We start from the raw sequence: 18,836 nt of genomic DNA on the forward strand, positions 1-18,836 counted from the left end.
CGTACGTATTTGGAAGTCTTCCACATTCTATTAGCAAAGGTGGAACCAATCTCATAGGAGGGGTCAACCGAAAGTCTCAATTGGCATTCACAACTGGCACAACGGCAAGGCTCAAAAGAAAATTTCATTATTCTATGTATTCAGTTCACACGCGCACACAACGCTGATGATATCTTGCCCATGTTATACAATTTGTATGCTGGCTGTATTATTAATAAGGGTCATTTTATACTCAATACTGTATTCCCAGAAGTCTCTTTCTCATTTTTGGCAAATTTTCATGTAGCACAAATATATTCTTTCTCAGAATAAGGCTTTTGTTGGTTGATGCGGTTAACATTTGAAATTTATTGTCTATTGACAAATTTTGACTAAATTGTATTAAAAAATACTATTGACTTACTTGAAAAGTTGAATCAATACAAATGTTTCCAATTTAAATGAATCAATTACTCGAAAATTGTATTGGTACCAATTGGTGATCAATTTACATTAATTGGGTACATGGTACAAAAAGCTGAAAGAGCACCAAGAAAATATCATACCATAATTTACTGGATTGTCAATATTTACACCTAGTTACTTCAGTACTAAAGCAGCCCAGAAATAAGCGATTGTTAATAACATCCTTCGCTCATAATCAATCAGCAAGTGGTTCGATTATATTGAATGGAAAAATGGGATTGAAAACCATTTGGTGACTCATTGGCAAATACTTTACAAATATCTACAATGGAATAATCTTGATTGACTTACTCTCATTGCGACAGCAATATTTAGCATGGAAATAGAAATAAAGAATGAAACAGGAATGTATTAACTTATGTTAAGCACGATGAACCAAATTGCAAACAGCCTTATTAGAATGGGAGACCGAGTAGGCGTACTACACTGGTATGGAGTCTTCGTCATTGCTTGCCAAGCCTAACAATGCCATATATGGTCGTGTAAGAAGAGTTGCTACAGAGGAAAAAGCAAAAATAACTGCAAAGAAAACCGCGGGCGGATTTCCATAATGTTGAATAGAGTGGAAAAACAACACAAGAAAAAGGAGAAAGATGGAGTAAAAATATTGTGAACATAATCAGAAGAATATTAAATTGTTGGGTGGGTGCAGACAATGTTGCCCCAGGCTCCGACTTATCTTCTCCTTGTAATTGAAACATGTCTAAGATCACCTTCCAAGATATGAATTATTTAAATTGTGTGAATCAGTTTTCCCCCAAGTATAGAAATCTACACTGAAACTCTGAATAAAGTTTCAAATACATGGCGCAGATATTACCATAAATATGAAGGCTAACCAGAAAGGGCTTGTGAAGATGGTATTACAGTTATTTGATAGTAGAGGCAAAAGTTACCAAGGAAAATATTCTGGTTGTCATTGAAATGATTTACAACATTCTGATGAATATTATTTAAAGTCTAACTTATTCCGTATACATAACAAAAAAGGTAACTAATTCTGTGTACAGCAGGTAGCGTATTATTATAAAATTTTGAGAAGCGTAAATTTAGTACTAAGTATTTGAGTTAATAATTCAATATCCGTACTGTTATAAAAATTAGGGTGTAATAAGGGGAATTCTGATTTACATCAAGTGACTTACTTTACAAATATCAATTCTAGTCTCGAGTTGTTTTCACAATAACGTACCTGCAACAAAATATAACGATTATTAGAATATAAAAAAATATTAAAAAGTTTCATTCTAGAAATGTCATTGAGAATTGGTATCTCTCAACGCAAAAATGGTTCAAACGTAGGATATAAATATATTATAAATACGCTATTGGCCTATCCGAATTATTCAATATTTTTTATTTATTGATACAGTAAGTACATCATCAAAATTATAGGGATTGTAATTCTTCACTTCACAAGAATTTCATAATTTCTTTACGAATCATAGGTAATGATTGTACAACGTTCAAATCTAGAAAGATTATTATTTATAACTCTACTATCCGATAAATAATTAATAACTCGACCTCAAACAACCCTATGAGTGATGAGCTTTACATAACTGGAAGAAGAAATACAGAAAATACCAATAAAAATTGAAGTGCTTGTCGAAATATGTTTCATGTAAACGGATATTGCACACAACGAAGTTATTATTTACGATTACCCAACAACAATTCACATTTTTCTTCAGTAATCACAGTGAGGTCAAAGATATGAGAGAGACCAAAGTGTCCGAGATAACGCGATGCTCACATCACTAGAAAACGCTTCACAAAATAATAAGCGATTGCCTGGTTATTGATTGCCTACAACTACAGAATCAGCTACCGCTCAGTACCGTACTTGATATGAATTTGTTGTATCTAAATAAACTATTTGAGATTCAGAAACATTTCTCTTTTTCATAATTTTGTATCCATAACAGTGTTGACTCAATGTAGGCTATTTCTTACTTATAGTTTAGCATCTAATACCACAAAGTGCCATCAAGTACAAAACAATTAAGAGTTATAAAAGTACATCTATTAAATTTTATACACAGTACTGTATGATTATTGATTGGGCTGGGTGAAATAATACAAGTTGAATTTTCTTTAATTTGTGGATAATTTATGAAAACATTCATGGTACTCAACTCACGATGGACTGCCAAAAGATATGATTTATTACATAATAAATCTCATCATATAGGGAGGCAGAGGTTATCTAGTGACAAGAAACATTTTGCAATTCCGTTAAAAAGTGATTGAGAACTGAAACTGAAAAAAAAGATGCAATCCAAAATTATTTCCTACTAAGGTTCAATAATTCAGATAGTGATAAAAAGAAGCCTAATTCAAGAGTAATCTTAACAATTATTTTTATTTTAACCGATGAACTTCTATCATCAACTTTACATGGATTCGTGGGCTTCATATTTTTGTGCTGTTTTTCAATCATTGAACTAGAATTACATAATTTCATAAGAGATTGCTGATTTTTTTCAAGTCACAATCAGCTAATTACAACACATTCAACTGCTAGATTTCTTCCTCTCTATGTCATTCATGAACATCATCAATGGAAGAGAGGTTTTAAACAGTAAAATGATTCTTTGTTGAATGAGAGAAATATGAAATTTGTTTGTATCATATTTCAATTGATTCCCATTTGCTATTATTTATAATGATTATTGTATTAAACAAAATTCCAATTAATATGCTACAAAGTTCCATTTTGGAAACAGAAGAAATAATTACATTACATTGAGCAAGTATATTGAACATTAGAGTACTACAGTACGTTAAGTTTAATAAGAAGAAATTAGTTCATTTATAAAATAATCAATATTTAAGACGATCGTCAAAAGTCTTTTGTCAGCATACAACCAATAATATTGAATTAGGATAAAGAAAAATACGTCTCAATCATACGGAAAAGTATCAAGCGGAAACTCAAAATTCACTTCATGTTGATATAGATTTTAGAACTGTTCAGTGACAATAAAGACAAAGAAAGCTATCCTATTAGATGTGTAAATATTTGTCTATATAATATTGTCATTAATTCTACATGGCACATACCAAAACCGATCAAAATCTACTACCAAGATCTTCGAAACCAGTTCCAAGCGAACCAAAACAGGTTTCCCAAGCGACTCCCAATTCAAATTCCCTGCTGCAACTGCATGAAAACTCTACATGGAACTGGATAATTTGAAATGGTGGTTTAGTTAGTTGGGGAATTTGATCCCATAGATGTGAGAGATGGGAAATTTCAACTACCAATTTCTAAAGGTAACATTTTTAAAAAGCATAATTTGTCAACTGCAAATTCAATTCGGAAAAGGAAGAGGAAACGTAGTGAGTCAGTTGATCCAATTTTTCCTACAAGGGATAGAATTCATAATGGAAGCGAGAAAAATATAAACTTTACATTACTTTTTCCATTATTATCATATCCTGATATAACTACCCACACTTCAATCCTTCAATGCAATATTGAAACCTGAAAGAGATGTGACAAAGGCAATAATATAATAGATAAAAACAAGATCGTGTCAGGTTATTCAAAGGCTGTAATGACGTGTTTGAGAACTTTGTCATTTCGTGAAAAATATCATTTACCAGAATGTAGACCATTTTCCAATGATGCTGATCTACCAACAAAGAAATTTGAACGTGGGAAAAGTGAAATTCATGAGACACTTGTTGACACTGATGAAATTTAAATAAGAATGACAGTATTTTACAGAACTTTACACCTAACAACGCCAGGCAGTCAAATACTTCATAGTTCAAACATGAAAATTGGAGCAAAATTTGAACAGTTTGGATGAGAAAAACTTGAAGAAGAGATAGTACAGTATTTCTACAAGTCTCTGTTGAAATGGTAACTGCATGTAAAATAGAATGTTAATTAGATGGTCGATAACTTTATTATCTGAAAGCTCAATCGAGAAACATCTTCTGGAACATTACTAGCACAGAAACAGTTTTCAAGGACCATTATTAGTTCTCGACTATCATGATAACAGGCATAGAGCTGATAGCAATGTGAATTATACTCCAAGGCTAGTCCAAGGACTCGACTTAATTGGTTGCCTACTGGTATTGAAGACAAAAACGTTAATAGTCTGACTGATCGTACAGTGCTCATTTAGGACTGACTACTGTTCAACAGTTCATTTGTTATGCATTGATATGGTCCTCGAAGTATAGTAACTACTTCTCTGGATTTTTTATCAATTGATTTGATACGGTATTTTTTAGAAATATAAACTGTAGTATAATAATAAAATTAGTGATATCAACATTATTATTATTTAGTATGTAAATTTCACTTTTGTCTATCACAGATTCGATACCCATGCCATGATATATCTTTTCGTATTCTCTATGACTCTGGAAAATAAAATCTTGTCTCAACTACACTGTTTCCGCTAAATACACAGCAGTAAATTACTCTCTCCTATTACATGATAACAAACAATCAATCACCTTAGACTGTACAGGCCAAATAAACACAGTCTATGATTCTCAGGAAAGTGCAGGTATCAATTTATTTAATGATTGCTAAATGCCTCACTACAGCTACAGCAGCACTATGAGTTGGCTACTTGGGAAAAAGCATACAAGCACCGCTCGAGAAAACAGGTCTGATCACTTCTTACGTGGTTTCAGACCGAGCACTGAAATTGCTCTACATGTCTGATATGATAGCAATGAAGAGAAATTGAGGAAGACGGAACTAACCGGATGAGCCGAATATTTCAAACAGCAAGATTCGTTAATAAATTAAGGCAAACATGATTCTTTTTCAGATCTCACATATGTTTTCGGGTCAAATCTACTGTGTACGGACCAAGGGCTTGCATTTAGCAATCTAGAATGTAAAGTAAAATACACTATGAAGCATTGTGAATGTAATTTTCTTAAAATTGAATTATTGATGATACTGTAGCCTACAAGAGTAATAGTGGGTTGATAATATGTGATTATTAGCTGAACTGTTACATATAGAAAAGTAGTACAGCTTCAGATGAACTGTGCAACCCAAATCATGCATGTTCATCGCATTAGTTGCATTTATACTATTTCGTTAAATGGAAAATAATCTCCAGTAATTAATATAAGAGAAAATAGGATGTCTAGAGTACTTGAGTTTATATCAAAAACAAATTTACTTCATTATAAATGTTCTAGATTCGAAATGACATTATATGCATTGAAATTACGATAGATCATTGATGTAGCCTCTACCACTTTACCTACTGATAAGAAATTACACATTGACAAATGACAATATTACGTTAATGATAATTATTGTAACAACTAGTGTAGTAACTAACTATTATTAGTGATCTACCGTACTTGTATATGGTTGCAATAATTGAGTTAGGACTGAATGGATTTCAAGTAGCCTATGTATTTTCATTCTTTCACTAGCAATGAGTCAGACTAGTTTTTCGGTCGTTGATAGCAAGACCAGGTTACTAGGAAGACAGCGTAGTTTTTCAAACGAATTTGGCAGAAGCAATTTATCTCTTCAACATGATTACTCACAGCCTTTTGCTAACGTTTGCAATAAATTCTGTGCCAGAACTACCGTAGTCACTAACAATATATGCGATTCCAACAAGTCAAGAACGGTCCAATTAAATTTGGTCATCTGGTTAGTGATTCATGCTCTAAAACAGCGAAGCTGTAGTTACAATCTCATTCTTCACTTGAAAAAGTAGAGCTTCAAGTTCACGTAAAAAGTTTTTATTCAATTTATCACTGCTCGTGTTCCGGTTTCCGGTAGCTGGGGACGAAAATTATTCTATTCTTCACAATAAAAACGTTCTCTTTCACGTTCCACATTATTCGAAGTATTCAACAACTATACTGAATGAACTTATAGAACTAAAATGCTGGCTATTAGTTGTGTTTACTCTTTTCAACAATATTTAGGTAATCTTGAACATTGACCTACTCAATGACCAAACAAGAAACAACATCATTCAACTAATGAAGAATGAACAGATAACAATAATTACAAATGGAATGGGGATTAATGAGACTGAATCGAAGCATTACAAAACTGGTCATTGAACCCAATGTTTTCAAGTGGTAAAGAGGATAAAATATATAAGATAATAATATATTATTATTACATTATACATGTGAGGAATTGAAAGCTTCTTCTTTATAAGGTGCTCTGAAATGGGCCGAGACTCATAGATATTATGAATGTTTACTATTATTATATTAATTATTAATTTTAAATTCTCCAATTCTTAGCATTATGCAATCAAATTATTGTTGGTCCCATGCTCCCTTCAAACACTTGGCAAAATTGGAACGATTTATTCAACTGATGATGAATACGATATTCGGTACGGTACCTAAATGTATTTTAAAGGCTATTTTCAGTTCGCTCAACTCACAAGCGAATTCAGTCGTAGACATTATAATGTATAGAATGTAGAGTACTCGCATATAACAAAGAAGTCCTCGTTCAAGCGAATGGAGTGGTTCAAAAGATTGTATTGAGTGCAATGTTTTGTAATTAGGTATAATTCCAATTTGAAAGGAAGGTAAAAGGTGATAGTGTATGCATGAGGTCATATATTGTAACAACTGTGAATGATTTTAAATTTGTTGAATACCCAGTGCAAGTTATTAAATCCTTGGCTGTTAATCACTGATAAAAGTTTGAGCTTTGGCACAGTGGATTGAGCAAATGTACGACCTTGACTGATAACAAACTAGCTATTTACTTGAACAAGACTCTTTTATTGAACTACTGAAGATTACTGTATAATGACAGAACATTTACAAGCTAAATTTTTCAAGATGTGAAGAAACATTCATAATCGAGGAAATTGATTACGGTACGTACTCCTACAAGATTAATTTGTCTATAACCCCTATGTAAATTGATTGAATGAAGAACATTGCTGATTTTGGAACATCAATTCAAATTGATTTTGGTCTTCAATTTTTCTTGTTCGAATGAGTTTGAGTATTGAAGACTGTTATCAAAAAATCCGAGATAGTATATATTATGATAAGATCTACAGTTGAGTCAGTCTTATCAAAATGTGAAAAAGAATATCAATATTGGAAATATGGAGAATGTTTGAATGAGAGTAATAAAATTATAACAATAATGATTACTGCTTATCACTGAACAACTATGAACTTGCAAAAAACAACTTAATCATTTAGTTAAGTTACTATCTTCTAATCCTTCATGCTTACTCTTGATTGTAGTCTATTTCCGATAGGTAGTTTACCGATTACTGTACTTCTTTACTAAGACAATTATACCTAAGTAATTAACTGCCAGGACAAATAAATTTGATTAAAAGTAAATACATACAAAAACCATAATATAAAATCAGGTGCAACAGAAATGAATTAACTCATGTAAATTCATTCATTGCCTCACATATACATCTATCAACATGGGAATTGATTAAAACAACAATATACTTCCAACTATGATATCATCCATCCATATAAATAGATCTATTTTTACACTGATTAGACATGCACAAGGAAATCATCAAACAATAATAATTGTAAACAGACCTGTGAGCTTTTGCCAGCTTAATACTATAGAATAACTCATACAAAAGATAAAAAGACAAGCAATTTTGACTACGGTATTACTAATTAAATAACTCAAGTACGGTATTCCCTGTAGCATATTAATAATGCTTGCTAATTATAATGTTTGTGCGTAGTGTAAGTTATAAATCATAACTTTAGTACCGTTTTACTTCACATAACATACAATACTCCAGCACAATAATTGAAAATATTATGTTGAGATCTTTATAACATAACACAATAGTAAAATTATAATTTAAAATTTGCTGGTATCAAATAATAGAATGCATCCATCAACTTTATCTTTCAGTTTTTCAAGTTATAAAGATTTCAATCAATTAACTGCACTTATGATAATGAGGGAATGACATGCTTGCTTTGATGCAATTACAAGAACATTACCTACTTCTATTTGTCAATCTTATATACAGTTAGATAATCTCAAGCCAAAATAAAAGTGCCTATTTTGTACAAGTAGACTTTGAAGTATTTGGTCGTTTAAAGTGTCTTACTTGAGTCTGTATTATTATATGAAATCAGACTGTTTATGTGTATGCATGGGAATAATAATTGAAATGGCCCAATTTCATGAACGTTGACAATAATATTATTTACAAGATTAACAAAAACTAAATTACAAGACTTGTAAGCTACAGACCTACAGTAGACTCGTCGAAAGACAAGATTAATCATGCCTTGATGACCTACGTGAATGATATACGGCGGAGTTTGTAGTTTAGTATAGAGTTTGACATAAGATGCAGAATATAAGTTAGCCAAAAAGAACAAACATTTTAATTTGAAATGATTACCTTCATCAATGAGCCTTTCCACGTGCATGAAGACATTCGGGAAGGCGGTCACTTGTTTTCTATCTTTCAGTAGCTGCGCCAGGTAGTCCGCTATGCTTTGCGTGTTGTTCACGCTAGAATTTTCACTCATTGTAAATAGTTAACGAAAACAACAGAACAAAATGTTAGTAGTATTATAATTCGATGTAGGTTCGTTGTGTAACCCAATCCGAGCAAAGTGCTAGTTCTACTTCAACGCGGTCCCCTAATAACTGGCACGGGACAATCTACGGACACAACTGAGCAGAGAAAATGGCCGAGTGCTCGACAAGTAGACGGACTGAGTTGTGCGCATGCGCAGTGGAGTTGGACGAGTCCATCCGGATCTCGACGGTGTGGGTTGCCTGCCTGTTGCATGTGCCTTCTCTTCTCATACCATATAGGGCAGGGGCGCTCTCTGGTATCGTTCTCTTCATTTTCCGAAGCTCTGGACAACTCTTGTTTACTTCTTTTTATCATAAATTGTCTGCTACATCGGCGAAACACTTCCCACTGCTTGAAATTTCCACTCTTGAAATTAATTTGACGCACTTTTAAGGCAAAGAAAACGCTGTTCGACTCACTTGACGCCGGTGGACACACCTAGATCCTCCACTTCCAGCCCCACCCACCCACGCACGCACACCGCTTCTGCCTTTTGCCTTTGCCCTTTGCCTTTTCATATTTTTTGCCTGCCAGGCCTAACTCAATCCCTTTAGGTCGTGATGTTATCATGTAATCTACATTAAGTTATTATACTGTACTACCATAGGTACTGTTATAGAAAATCACTGTTGGCTACTTCTATTTTGTCATTTACAAAAACTTCAACAATGGGTAAAAATAAAACTGTTATCAAAATTATTTGACTGATTCTCACCTCATTCAATTATTCATCTTCACATGAGAAAGTTTAATCGCAGACAATATTGTTTCAATACTTTGGTTAGAGTTAGAGCCAGAGAACAAAAACAAACCCATACCGGTAGGGAGTAGCACTCAATTCAGAGTTCAACATCCATTGAAAATTATAATAGGATTTATTAAGTAAATTTATGAATATTATATATATTCATTGTTACATATTCATAATAACATTTGGACTAATAGCAAATAGCCATTATAAATCAACAACTTGTGTTCTTAATATGCACAATGCAATCAATCTTGAAATTTGTTAGCTCTTTTATTGCATGTATTTTAAAATAAATTGGAAAACACACCTCACATATTATTCTTAGAAATTTTCCGTTCCATTCTGTTTTTGCCCTGGTTACTGCAGTTAAATGTACTCAGTATCACAATCTGCTATACTGTATCCATACATCTGCATGCTTAGTCCATGGTCACATAAAAAAGAAGCTCAAGTGGAAGTTGAGGTTATTCTAGTCTTTTCAGTACGATTTCTATAAACATGTCTAAGTAACTTAATTTATTTTATTTTTACAAACGCACGTATCGGGAGAGAAAAACTAAGGATACAGTATTTCTCTCTCAAGTTTGGATAACAAAGTCCAAAATAGGGTCTCTTGATTTTCACTTTTATTCAAATTTAGAATTCAGATTGATTTATACACAGAAAAATTAATTATATCCAATATAGATATGCTCAACAAACAATAACGAACCAGCTGATGTCAGACATTGCTTCTTTCATTGCTAGTAATGGAGAAAAGGTGCAAATATACAGATCTGCCAATGAAAGGAGTGCTGTGTCGGATTGCGTTTTGTTTAGGGGTGCCACGGCACAAGTACAAGGGGTCGCTCGCTATAAACAGCCAATCGGGGTTGAAGTACCGTAACTCGAGTGACGGTCACGCAACTTAGAACTATTCATTCATGTAATCACCCTCCCCCTGACATACTACAAGCAGCACTACACAAAAGAATGAATGAATGAACGAATGCCGTCTATAGCTCTCACCTGTTGCGCTTGTACAAGTTTACAATAACACTTTTCTACACGATGCCTTTCAATGAGCCAATCTAGATTAATAACAGCGATTACCTGTGCTCTGTTTATTCATTCAATTAGAACTTCTAATTCACTTATTCTCTTAGCACTCAACACAACGTACTTTTCACTCTATTCAATCCGGGAAAAATCATTCAATTAATGGCTCCAGTCAATCATTCAAATAGGCATATACCAGGAGAATCTCTATTTTAATTTTCAAAATAAAATCAATACTTCTATGAACATAATTAGTACTAGGGTAAGTACTCCTTAGAACCCTACCTTCAACCCCATCTCGCTCAACACTGCTGCTAACTATGCTAAACTAGTAGTTCTGTGAACAGTAGACCTCGCGCAGTTATAAACCGCAGCCTCCTCTTATACTGTCCATCAGAGTAAATCCTGTCTGTATGTCGTGTCGGCGAGATATCGGTGTGAAAACGGCTAATGGCTGTTGGGGTTGGTGTATCAAAAATGCTACCATCAAAAGCTAATCTCCTTCAAGACATACTGACAACAGGACAGCCCGAGTTCAAAGCAGAGAAAGTTCGAGAGACAATACTATGTTATTTTAGTTATTAATTGTATGCGCTATTGCACGCAATCGATAGTTCATTTAATAGTGAATAGAAAGTGCATTCAATGAGGCATGCAATTAATAGTCTACACAGCTTCTGATTTTTTACCAAGTTACATTGAGATATTGAATTGCATGCGTCATGGCATGCAATTTATAATCTACTCGACAGCTGATTTATGATGAAAAAATTCTATAGTGTGATTTTTACTCTAATATTGGCGTATGAAGGAGGCTCCTTTTTCCTTTTATATTATCCTTGAAATGCAAAATTTCCAAAAACCTTGTATATACGTCGACGTGCAATTTAAAAAGGAACATACCTGACACATTTCATGAAAATCCATTACCGCGTTTCGCCGTAAATGCGCAATACATAAATTCCTGGTAAATTCAACAAACTTGTAATTTTTATCTGACTGAATTGAATGGGTGATCAAAAGCTTTAAAAACTGAGTAAAATTATGAAAGCTGCTACTCACCAAGAAAACAAACATTTTAGCCCAACATCATATTTTCAGACGCTTCAGCCGTTGTTGTTGATGTTTTTCTAGTGGAAGATCCTTCTAAAAGGCATCAAGATGGTAGCGGAGAAGCGGAGCAAGCAGTGGTTCCTCACTGATAAAAAATTCTCATTTTTGCACCTGATAGGCTATCCCTGATTGGGGATCCCTTGGTGTGCATCACAGTAGAGAACATATTATCCGGATTATCCGTAGAGTCCGGATAACTAATAATCCGGATAATCGATTTTACTCTAGCTCTCAAGTATAGACGAAATTAGAACTTTGCATTCTGGCCTACAGTACTTAGTATGTATGTAATATGACTTTTATATACTCATCTTTCATTCACATTCTAGTTAAAATAGACAACATGGTGTGTAATTCAATAACTCAAGGTACTATTTGAAGATAGTATCTACATAATTTGTTTTAGATTGTAATTATAACCAATTTTCATTTATAAATCACACTATTGCATCAAAACATACTTATTATTTTTCAAAAGTATCTGTTCTACAACTTCTATAAAAAGCTTTGGAACTTTAAAGAAATTAATATCTAGGATTGTGGAACAATAATTATTTCAATAACATATATTATTGTCTGTAATGACGAGTGGCACAAAAACAAAATTTTTTGAAGATCTACTTGTGAGAATATAATATTATATTCTTCCAGCATTTCCATTCATGTTACTTGTAAAAAATGATTATTTGAATTTATATTATAGATTGACTGTCATATTAAAAGATAATGATTTCAGTATGGGTAGTAATGGGCACGAAATGTCCAGATGCAGAACGAATTGATCCGAGAACTCCTCGATAACCAAGAAACGGATAGGAGCGGAAGATAGTTACGACGTGGTTGCGAAAGCAGCCTATTTTACTAAGTTTATAGTTGGCCAACACCCATCCATAAAATCCGTTCACGATGCAAATTCATTTCCACTCCTTAGTGGGAAGTCTGTGAAGTAACACACCCTATGAAAATGAGAAAATCGGAGACATTTGGAAGGATTCGTTTGCAGTTGCAGTAATCCGTATCTTCTGGATATTGCCAACTAGAAAATGAGGCTAAACTGTCTTCGGAAATTGAACGAATTAAATAAAACATTAAACAATCTTTGAAAGCTACTCATGAAAATTTGAAAGTGTAATTCACTTCAGGTGTATTTATACTCTGAACTCTATGCTATTTCCATGAAGTGCGGAAATAGTAGCTTGAAACTGAATTGAAGAAATAAAACTTTTGATTGAAACGAAAATCTAAATATATTATATAGACTAATGTTTCAGGATGTTCAGAATTATTTCAAAATTTGAGTGTCATTGTGATGTTTATAAGAGAAATATCATATAAGTAATACTGTGCACTCCATTTTCCTGAATTATATCCTTTTGTTTCATAGATTATTTTTATTTAGAAATCGTAACATTGTAGCCAGTCTAAGAGACGATAATCGAACAAGTTAAAATTTTGACTTTATTTTTGGGAAAAAATGTCTTCGTCCTACTTCATCAACTCAATGAATGAAGAAATAAATTTTGGGATTTCATTATTTATGAATGGAACAAAAATAATATGAAGTACGATTATTGAATGGTGCAATTTCCAGATTGACAAGAAATCTCCATTACATGTTTGTAAGAAAACTTCACTTTTGTGAGTAATCTCAAAGTGACTATAGAAATAGATGGCTGTAGTCACGGTCTTTATATATACGCTGGGCAGAAATACCAAGTTTACCATGTAAAAAAATGTTGTCCGCTGAAAAATTTAAACCCTCATAGTTTCGAATTTACAAGTGTAAGAATGTGAGTAGGTAGTGAGCCTCACAATAATGATTAATATTGTGAATCAGACAATTATTTTTTAAATATTGGTAAAAAATGTTTTATGAAGCCTACCAACATTTCAGTGTATAAATACCGTACTGCAACTGCTCTGTGAAAATAAGGAAACAGTTCATGTCCAATAATTTTAGAGGCCTTATAGGTATATCATTTCGAATTTTCAATTTGTATTACCAATACACATTTTAAAAATGAGTTTTGATTTCTTTATACCATAATTTAAAATACAATGGTGATATGGCTGACAGCTCATTATCCACACTGTGAATGTAATGTGGATTGCTAACGCTATCTATTGGCGAATCTGGAATTAACTGCACTAGACAGCGTGAGTAACGCGCTAGATTTGAATTCAATCTTATTAGGAGCGGGGATACTAATCATGATGGATATATGAATGATTGAAAATTTGAAGACAGCATTGACATCAAAATCATATATTAAATAGCAGTAATTTCAACAACGTCCTTCTTAGACAAAGAACTCTCTCTTATACTCCCACCCAACTAAGAAAATAAATACAATACTTATCTGAGTTTCCACCCACTACAGGTTGGTAAGTTATTTTAGACCTCTATATTGTAAACGTAGAGTGTATTATAATTTTCTGTCTTTATTGATATCGTAGTAGATGTCAAGGTAAGGCATCAGGGTCGTTTCAACATCGTCGAAGGAACTGAATGAAGAAAAAAGAAAATTCTAGAATACGGTATTGGGAAATGATCCAATAAAGTCCTGAACAACTCTTCATTGATTTTTCATGAACTAAACCTGAGAAACATCTCCAATACTTTTATGTGAATGAGATAGAGATCTAAGTTGAATGAATAGTAATGTTGCATTACTGAGTTCTCGTGTTTTGTCGAGCATGTGGTGCTCTGATGACGTAGCAGTGTGAGATTTATGTTATCAGGGTGTTTGCTGCAAAGTGAACAGGTTTGGAAGTCATTTCTCTTGTGGATTTACGTAGGAAGTAAGCCGAGAAAGGATGAATGAAACTGGCGGTGAGCGTGCGTGCGTGTGTGTAGGGCAGGTACGAGCGACCACATGTTAGTTGGCCCATGTCCCAGATCTGCCATGCCATCAGCCCACGTGGGTGCCATACTGCCATATGCCAGCTGTGTCATGAGTCAAGCTTCACCACTAACCTGGTTGACAATGGCTCATCAAATGTGACACATGTCATAGAAATACAGTAATTTAAATTATTTATCGAACACCATATCATTTTCAACAACTGCTCATTGCTACTGAGCAATAATTTGCGACAATCTTTAGCACCCGACCTGATTCTATCAGAGATTCAAATCAGGTTGTGTGACTCAGACTCACCCTGCTCTACTGTTGCATAGAGACTGTTGTATAGAGGTAACGGAAGACGAAACATTGAGAGTAGAACCTGTTTTGTAGATACAGTTCTCCAGAAGTCACAAGTTCATGTGACAAATATTCTGATACCATATAAAACATGGAAGTAATTTTAGCTGCTGGAATTGTAAATTTCAGGTTCCGTGGAAATGAATGTGCTGTATGTTGATTATTGTCTTGAAGACTACTGACTATATGAAGCTGCCTTCATAATCAAATACTTTACCAACTTTAAAAAGACAAAAAAAATTAATAAAGGAATGAACAGTGAATGTGATGTAACAATTTCTGAAGCTCTGAAGGATTTATTCGAATGATGATCGAATAAACAGTAAACACTCAGTAATTCGAACTTATTCCAAGTTATTCGCAATTGTTAAATTCAAAAATGTACTCGTTGATCTATTCAATCCAATCCTCAAGGTAAATGATGAATAAATTCCATGGTTAATTATTTTATTCCTCAAACACTTGAGCATAGATTGATGAAAATAAATTTAATGAATATATAATTGTGATGTTTCACTACACAAGAATTCATAAATCCGCTTCAAATAATGCAGTAATCTTCTAATCAGATTTCAGTAGAATGATTTCAGTTATCTATGAAGTATGAACAAACTCGCTTTCTGATTCATCAAGCTATATGTTGTTGTTTTTGAAAATTCATCGTTTGAAAAACCTAATTATTGTCTGAGTTCCTTCGTCAGCTCTCAAATTTCAATATGTATGGAAATTTATCAGAAATTATTATCGTCAGAGAATATTGAAAGTCAGCTGTTAACACGTGGGCGTCATCTACAGGTCACTCTCAGAGTCTCCTGAGGATAAACTAGTATTTCAACGCCGGAACAACCTTACCACATCACATCTGGTTATTTCATTGATTCTGCCATGCTGCACAACTCCATAAGTAATATTATTCTTTAGTGAATGGATTTGTTTGTCGCATAAGACAACCCACGTCCTTCCCCTTCCCCCCACCTATTACCCTATCATACAACCTGACTTAATGCCACCCACTTGCATCTCAATGCTAACGCAAATCTATAATATGAATGAAAAACCTCACCTTCAATTTTTTACTCATTCATCGATTCATTCATATTCTCAATTTCTAGTCGATGAGATATTTGCATCTGGATTAAAATCAAGATAATTCATTGTTATCGTTTGATATGATTGTTATCGTATGAGAATGAATCTAACTACGTAACAATGAAGATACTCTTCTCAAATACACAAGCAAATTTAATTACATACGGAATCACGAAAAATTGATTTGGGTAGATACTATTGAAAGTTTGTGAAACATGTGCTTTGTATACGCTGTTTAGTGTTTGTATACGCTGTGCTTCTTTCTGGTTTATCGTTCGATGGCACACAATATAATGTTGATATAGTTACAGCGCCTCTCTGTGTACACTGTATACTTTTCTTTCAAATTGGAAATTTTCACTTCGTGAAAAATGAACTCTCCATCTGAGTTGATAGTAAAAATGGGGTGTGCTCTCTAGAGCATTCTTAGGTGGATTCAGATATCTATAGATATCTACATCTATATATCTATATACCTTTCTAAGACCGCTGGAGCTCGAAACGCCTGACCGGTCTCTGTGTGAACACACCCCAATTATTTTCACAGTTCTTTATTATTTAAAGAATGATCCTTTATGAATCCAATCAATAATCAGATGAAACGTGATAAATAGATTCCATATGATCATCTCTCAACAGAATTACTTCAACCTTCAGTCCGGAGCTCCATCATAAATATCTAGTTGTTCAAAAGTGATGATATCTAAGAAACCTAAAAGAAAAACATAGCATATAGCCTAAACACAACACAAAAAAGTTATTCATATGAGATCACATTACTGCGTCAGAGATTTAGTCAAGTTGGAGTAGATTCCTGAACCTGAATTATTTGTTTGGACGTCAGGTTTAGTTTCAAATTTACCAATTAAGCTGAAACCTCCTGGTCAGCAATCATGTGAGAGTAAATAATATAACATACTATAGCAATAATTAGATAAAATAATGTGCTGGTTGTTGACTCAATTATATCCATTAGTCCACTGCCATCAAGTCTGTTTTAAAATAACTCTGGTGAAATTTCCTGTCTCCTAACCTTTTTCAAATGGGAAAATCAAGAAACAACATTGATGACTCACAAACAGCTTTTTGGTTCAGTGCATGGGCTTGTGGCACAAAATATGAATAATAAATATCAAAGACAGTTTTAGTATTTTACATTATGACAAATCCCATCTCCATCTGTTTGGCAGGTTGCTTAACTTCACATGTTAAACTTGTTCGTTGGATATGTCGAATTATGGACACCATTGCAACATCTGGAGACATTTTCGTTTTTGAAGAGTAATTGGAAGAGATAAAGAGAAGAACCAGCGTCCAGCACTTTCCAAAACGGAAGAGCTGGGGTTTTATTTAATAGCGACATCCATAAGAGAGCAATGTAGAAGCTTTTAGAGTGGCGCCGGCGAATCGATCGTTACGTCACTGAATTGAATAGAGAAGAGGACGTGATGAAGATGCTGTAAAGAGAAAAAGCGGGAGGAAGAAGGCAGAACGATGTTGGCGATGTGGTGGGCGTGTGTCGTGTCGTTGTGTCGCGTGGGACACACGTGTCACGTGTCACTAACACCTACCTATCTTCCAGCTGGTCATCACCCTCAAGGACGACATCTTGCCACAAACATCTTCCAAAGGTTTTTGTCCTTATCGCAGATCTGAGAGCTCTTGGAAACAGATCTCATCCCAAAAAATAAACTTCAGAAAGAGGTTACAATCAGAAAATCAAATATAGGCTACTAAAATTGAAGTAATATGTAATGAAATTCAATTACTGTACATTGAGTGTAAATTAAGATTTTAATTTAACAGCTAAATTATTCAAAATCAAAACCTTAATTTTATGAACAGCAGATACTTAAAAACGGTCTACGCTTCAAGACAAAATCCTATGCTTTGATTGCCTGGCAGCCAGCTATATAGGAAAAGAATAGTTTTGATTAGTTTTTGAGATTGTTTCACTGGACCTAAAATACCATTTGAAATTATTCTTATTTCCTTCATAAAACCAGTGTATTATCTTTAGCTTGTACATTTTCTACTATTCAAAATAGGTCGTACTGTCAGTTCACCTGAATCATCTTTGACCACGATAATATTATTCTGAACTGTAAGCTTATATGAAAAATGGGACTGTATCCAACTTGAGAATTAGTCTCCACCCTTCATTGACCGTTGCAGCTATCAAACAGTTCCCACATTCCCACAATTTTCTGTGTTTCTCGCAGTACAACGTTTCCCATTTAACAATAAGAGTTTATTGAGAATGAACAAATTCAACTCTTATCTATACTATCAAATTATATGCATATCTAACATCGTGACCATGTTAATTATTACCTACCCTTACAAAATATGAATAAGAGATTGGTTGTAGAGTACACATTTTCTGATAACTTTTTTATTAACTTTTACCGACAGAGTATACTCCGCCTTAGATCAAAGACTGATAAATTATAAGATGAGATAAGTATAGTTTCAATAATCAGAACATGTAGTTACAGTAATTGGTTTTCAGGAAGATTGCTATACGTACATTATTGTAGTCTCCTCAGAACGGAAAATGTTACTTGTTTCCATAATAATATTACTGCACATGAA

General features: G+C 33.7%; 1 protein-coding gene across 7 annotated transcripts in view; it reads right to left on the reverse strand.

Annotated features, from left to right (window-relative positions):
• LOC111053656 (protein held out wings) overlaps positions 1-9,191 on the reverse strand; it is a 112,988-nt gene extending 103,797 nt beyond the window's left edge. For 3 of the 7 annotated variants that reach the window (XM_039444036.1, XM_039444042.1, XM_039444063.1), the window contains exon 1: positions 8,862-9,191. In XM_039444036.1, the coding sequence (XP_039299970.1) occupies positions 8,862-8,991 (130 nt within the window). In that variant the 5' untranslated portion in view covers positions 8,992-9,191. The remainder of the gene's footprint in view (positions 1-8,861) is intronic. The other 4 variants (XM_039444032.1, XM_039444051.1, XM_039444059.1 and 1 more) reach the window with 2 other exon arrangements.
• Positions 9,192-18,836: the final 9,645 nt, after the last annotated feature.

Source organism: Nilaparvata lugens, chromosome 1, assembly GCF_014356525.2.
Source record: "Nilaparvata lugens isolate BPH chromosome 1, ASM1435652v1, whole genome shotgun sequence".
In the NCBI taxonomy this organism is placed as follows: domain Eukaryota; kingdom Metazoa; phylum Arthropoda; class Insecta; order Hemiptera; family Delphacidae; genus Nilaparvata; species Nilaparvata lugens.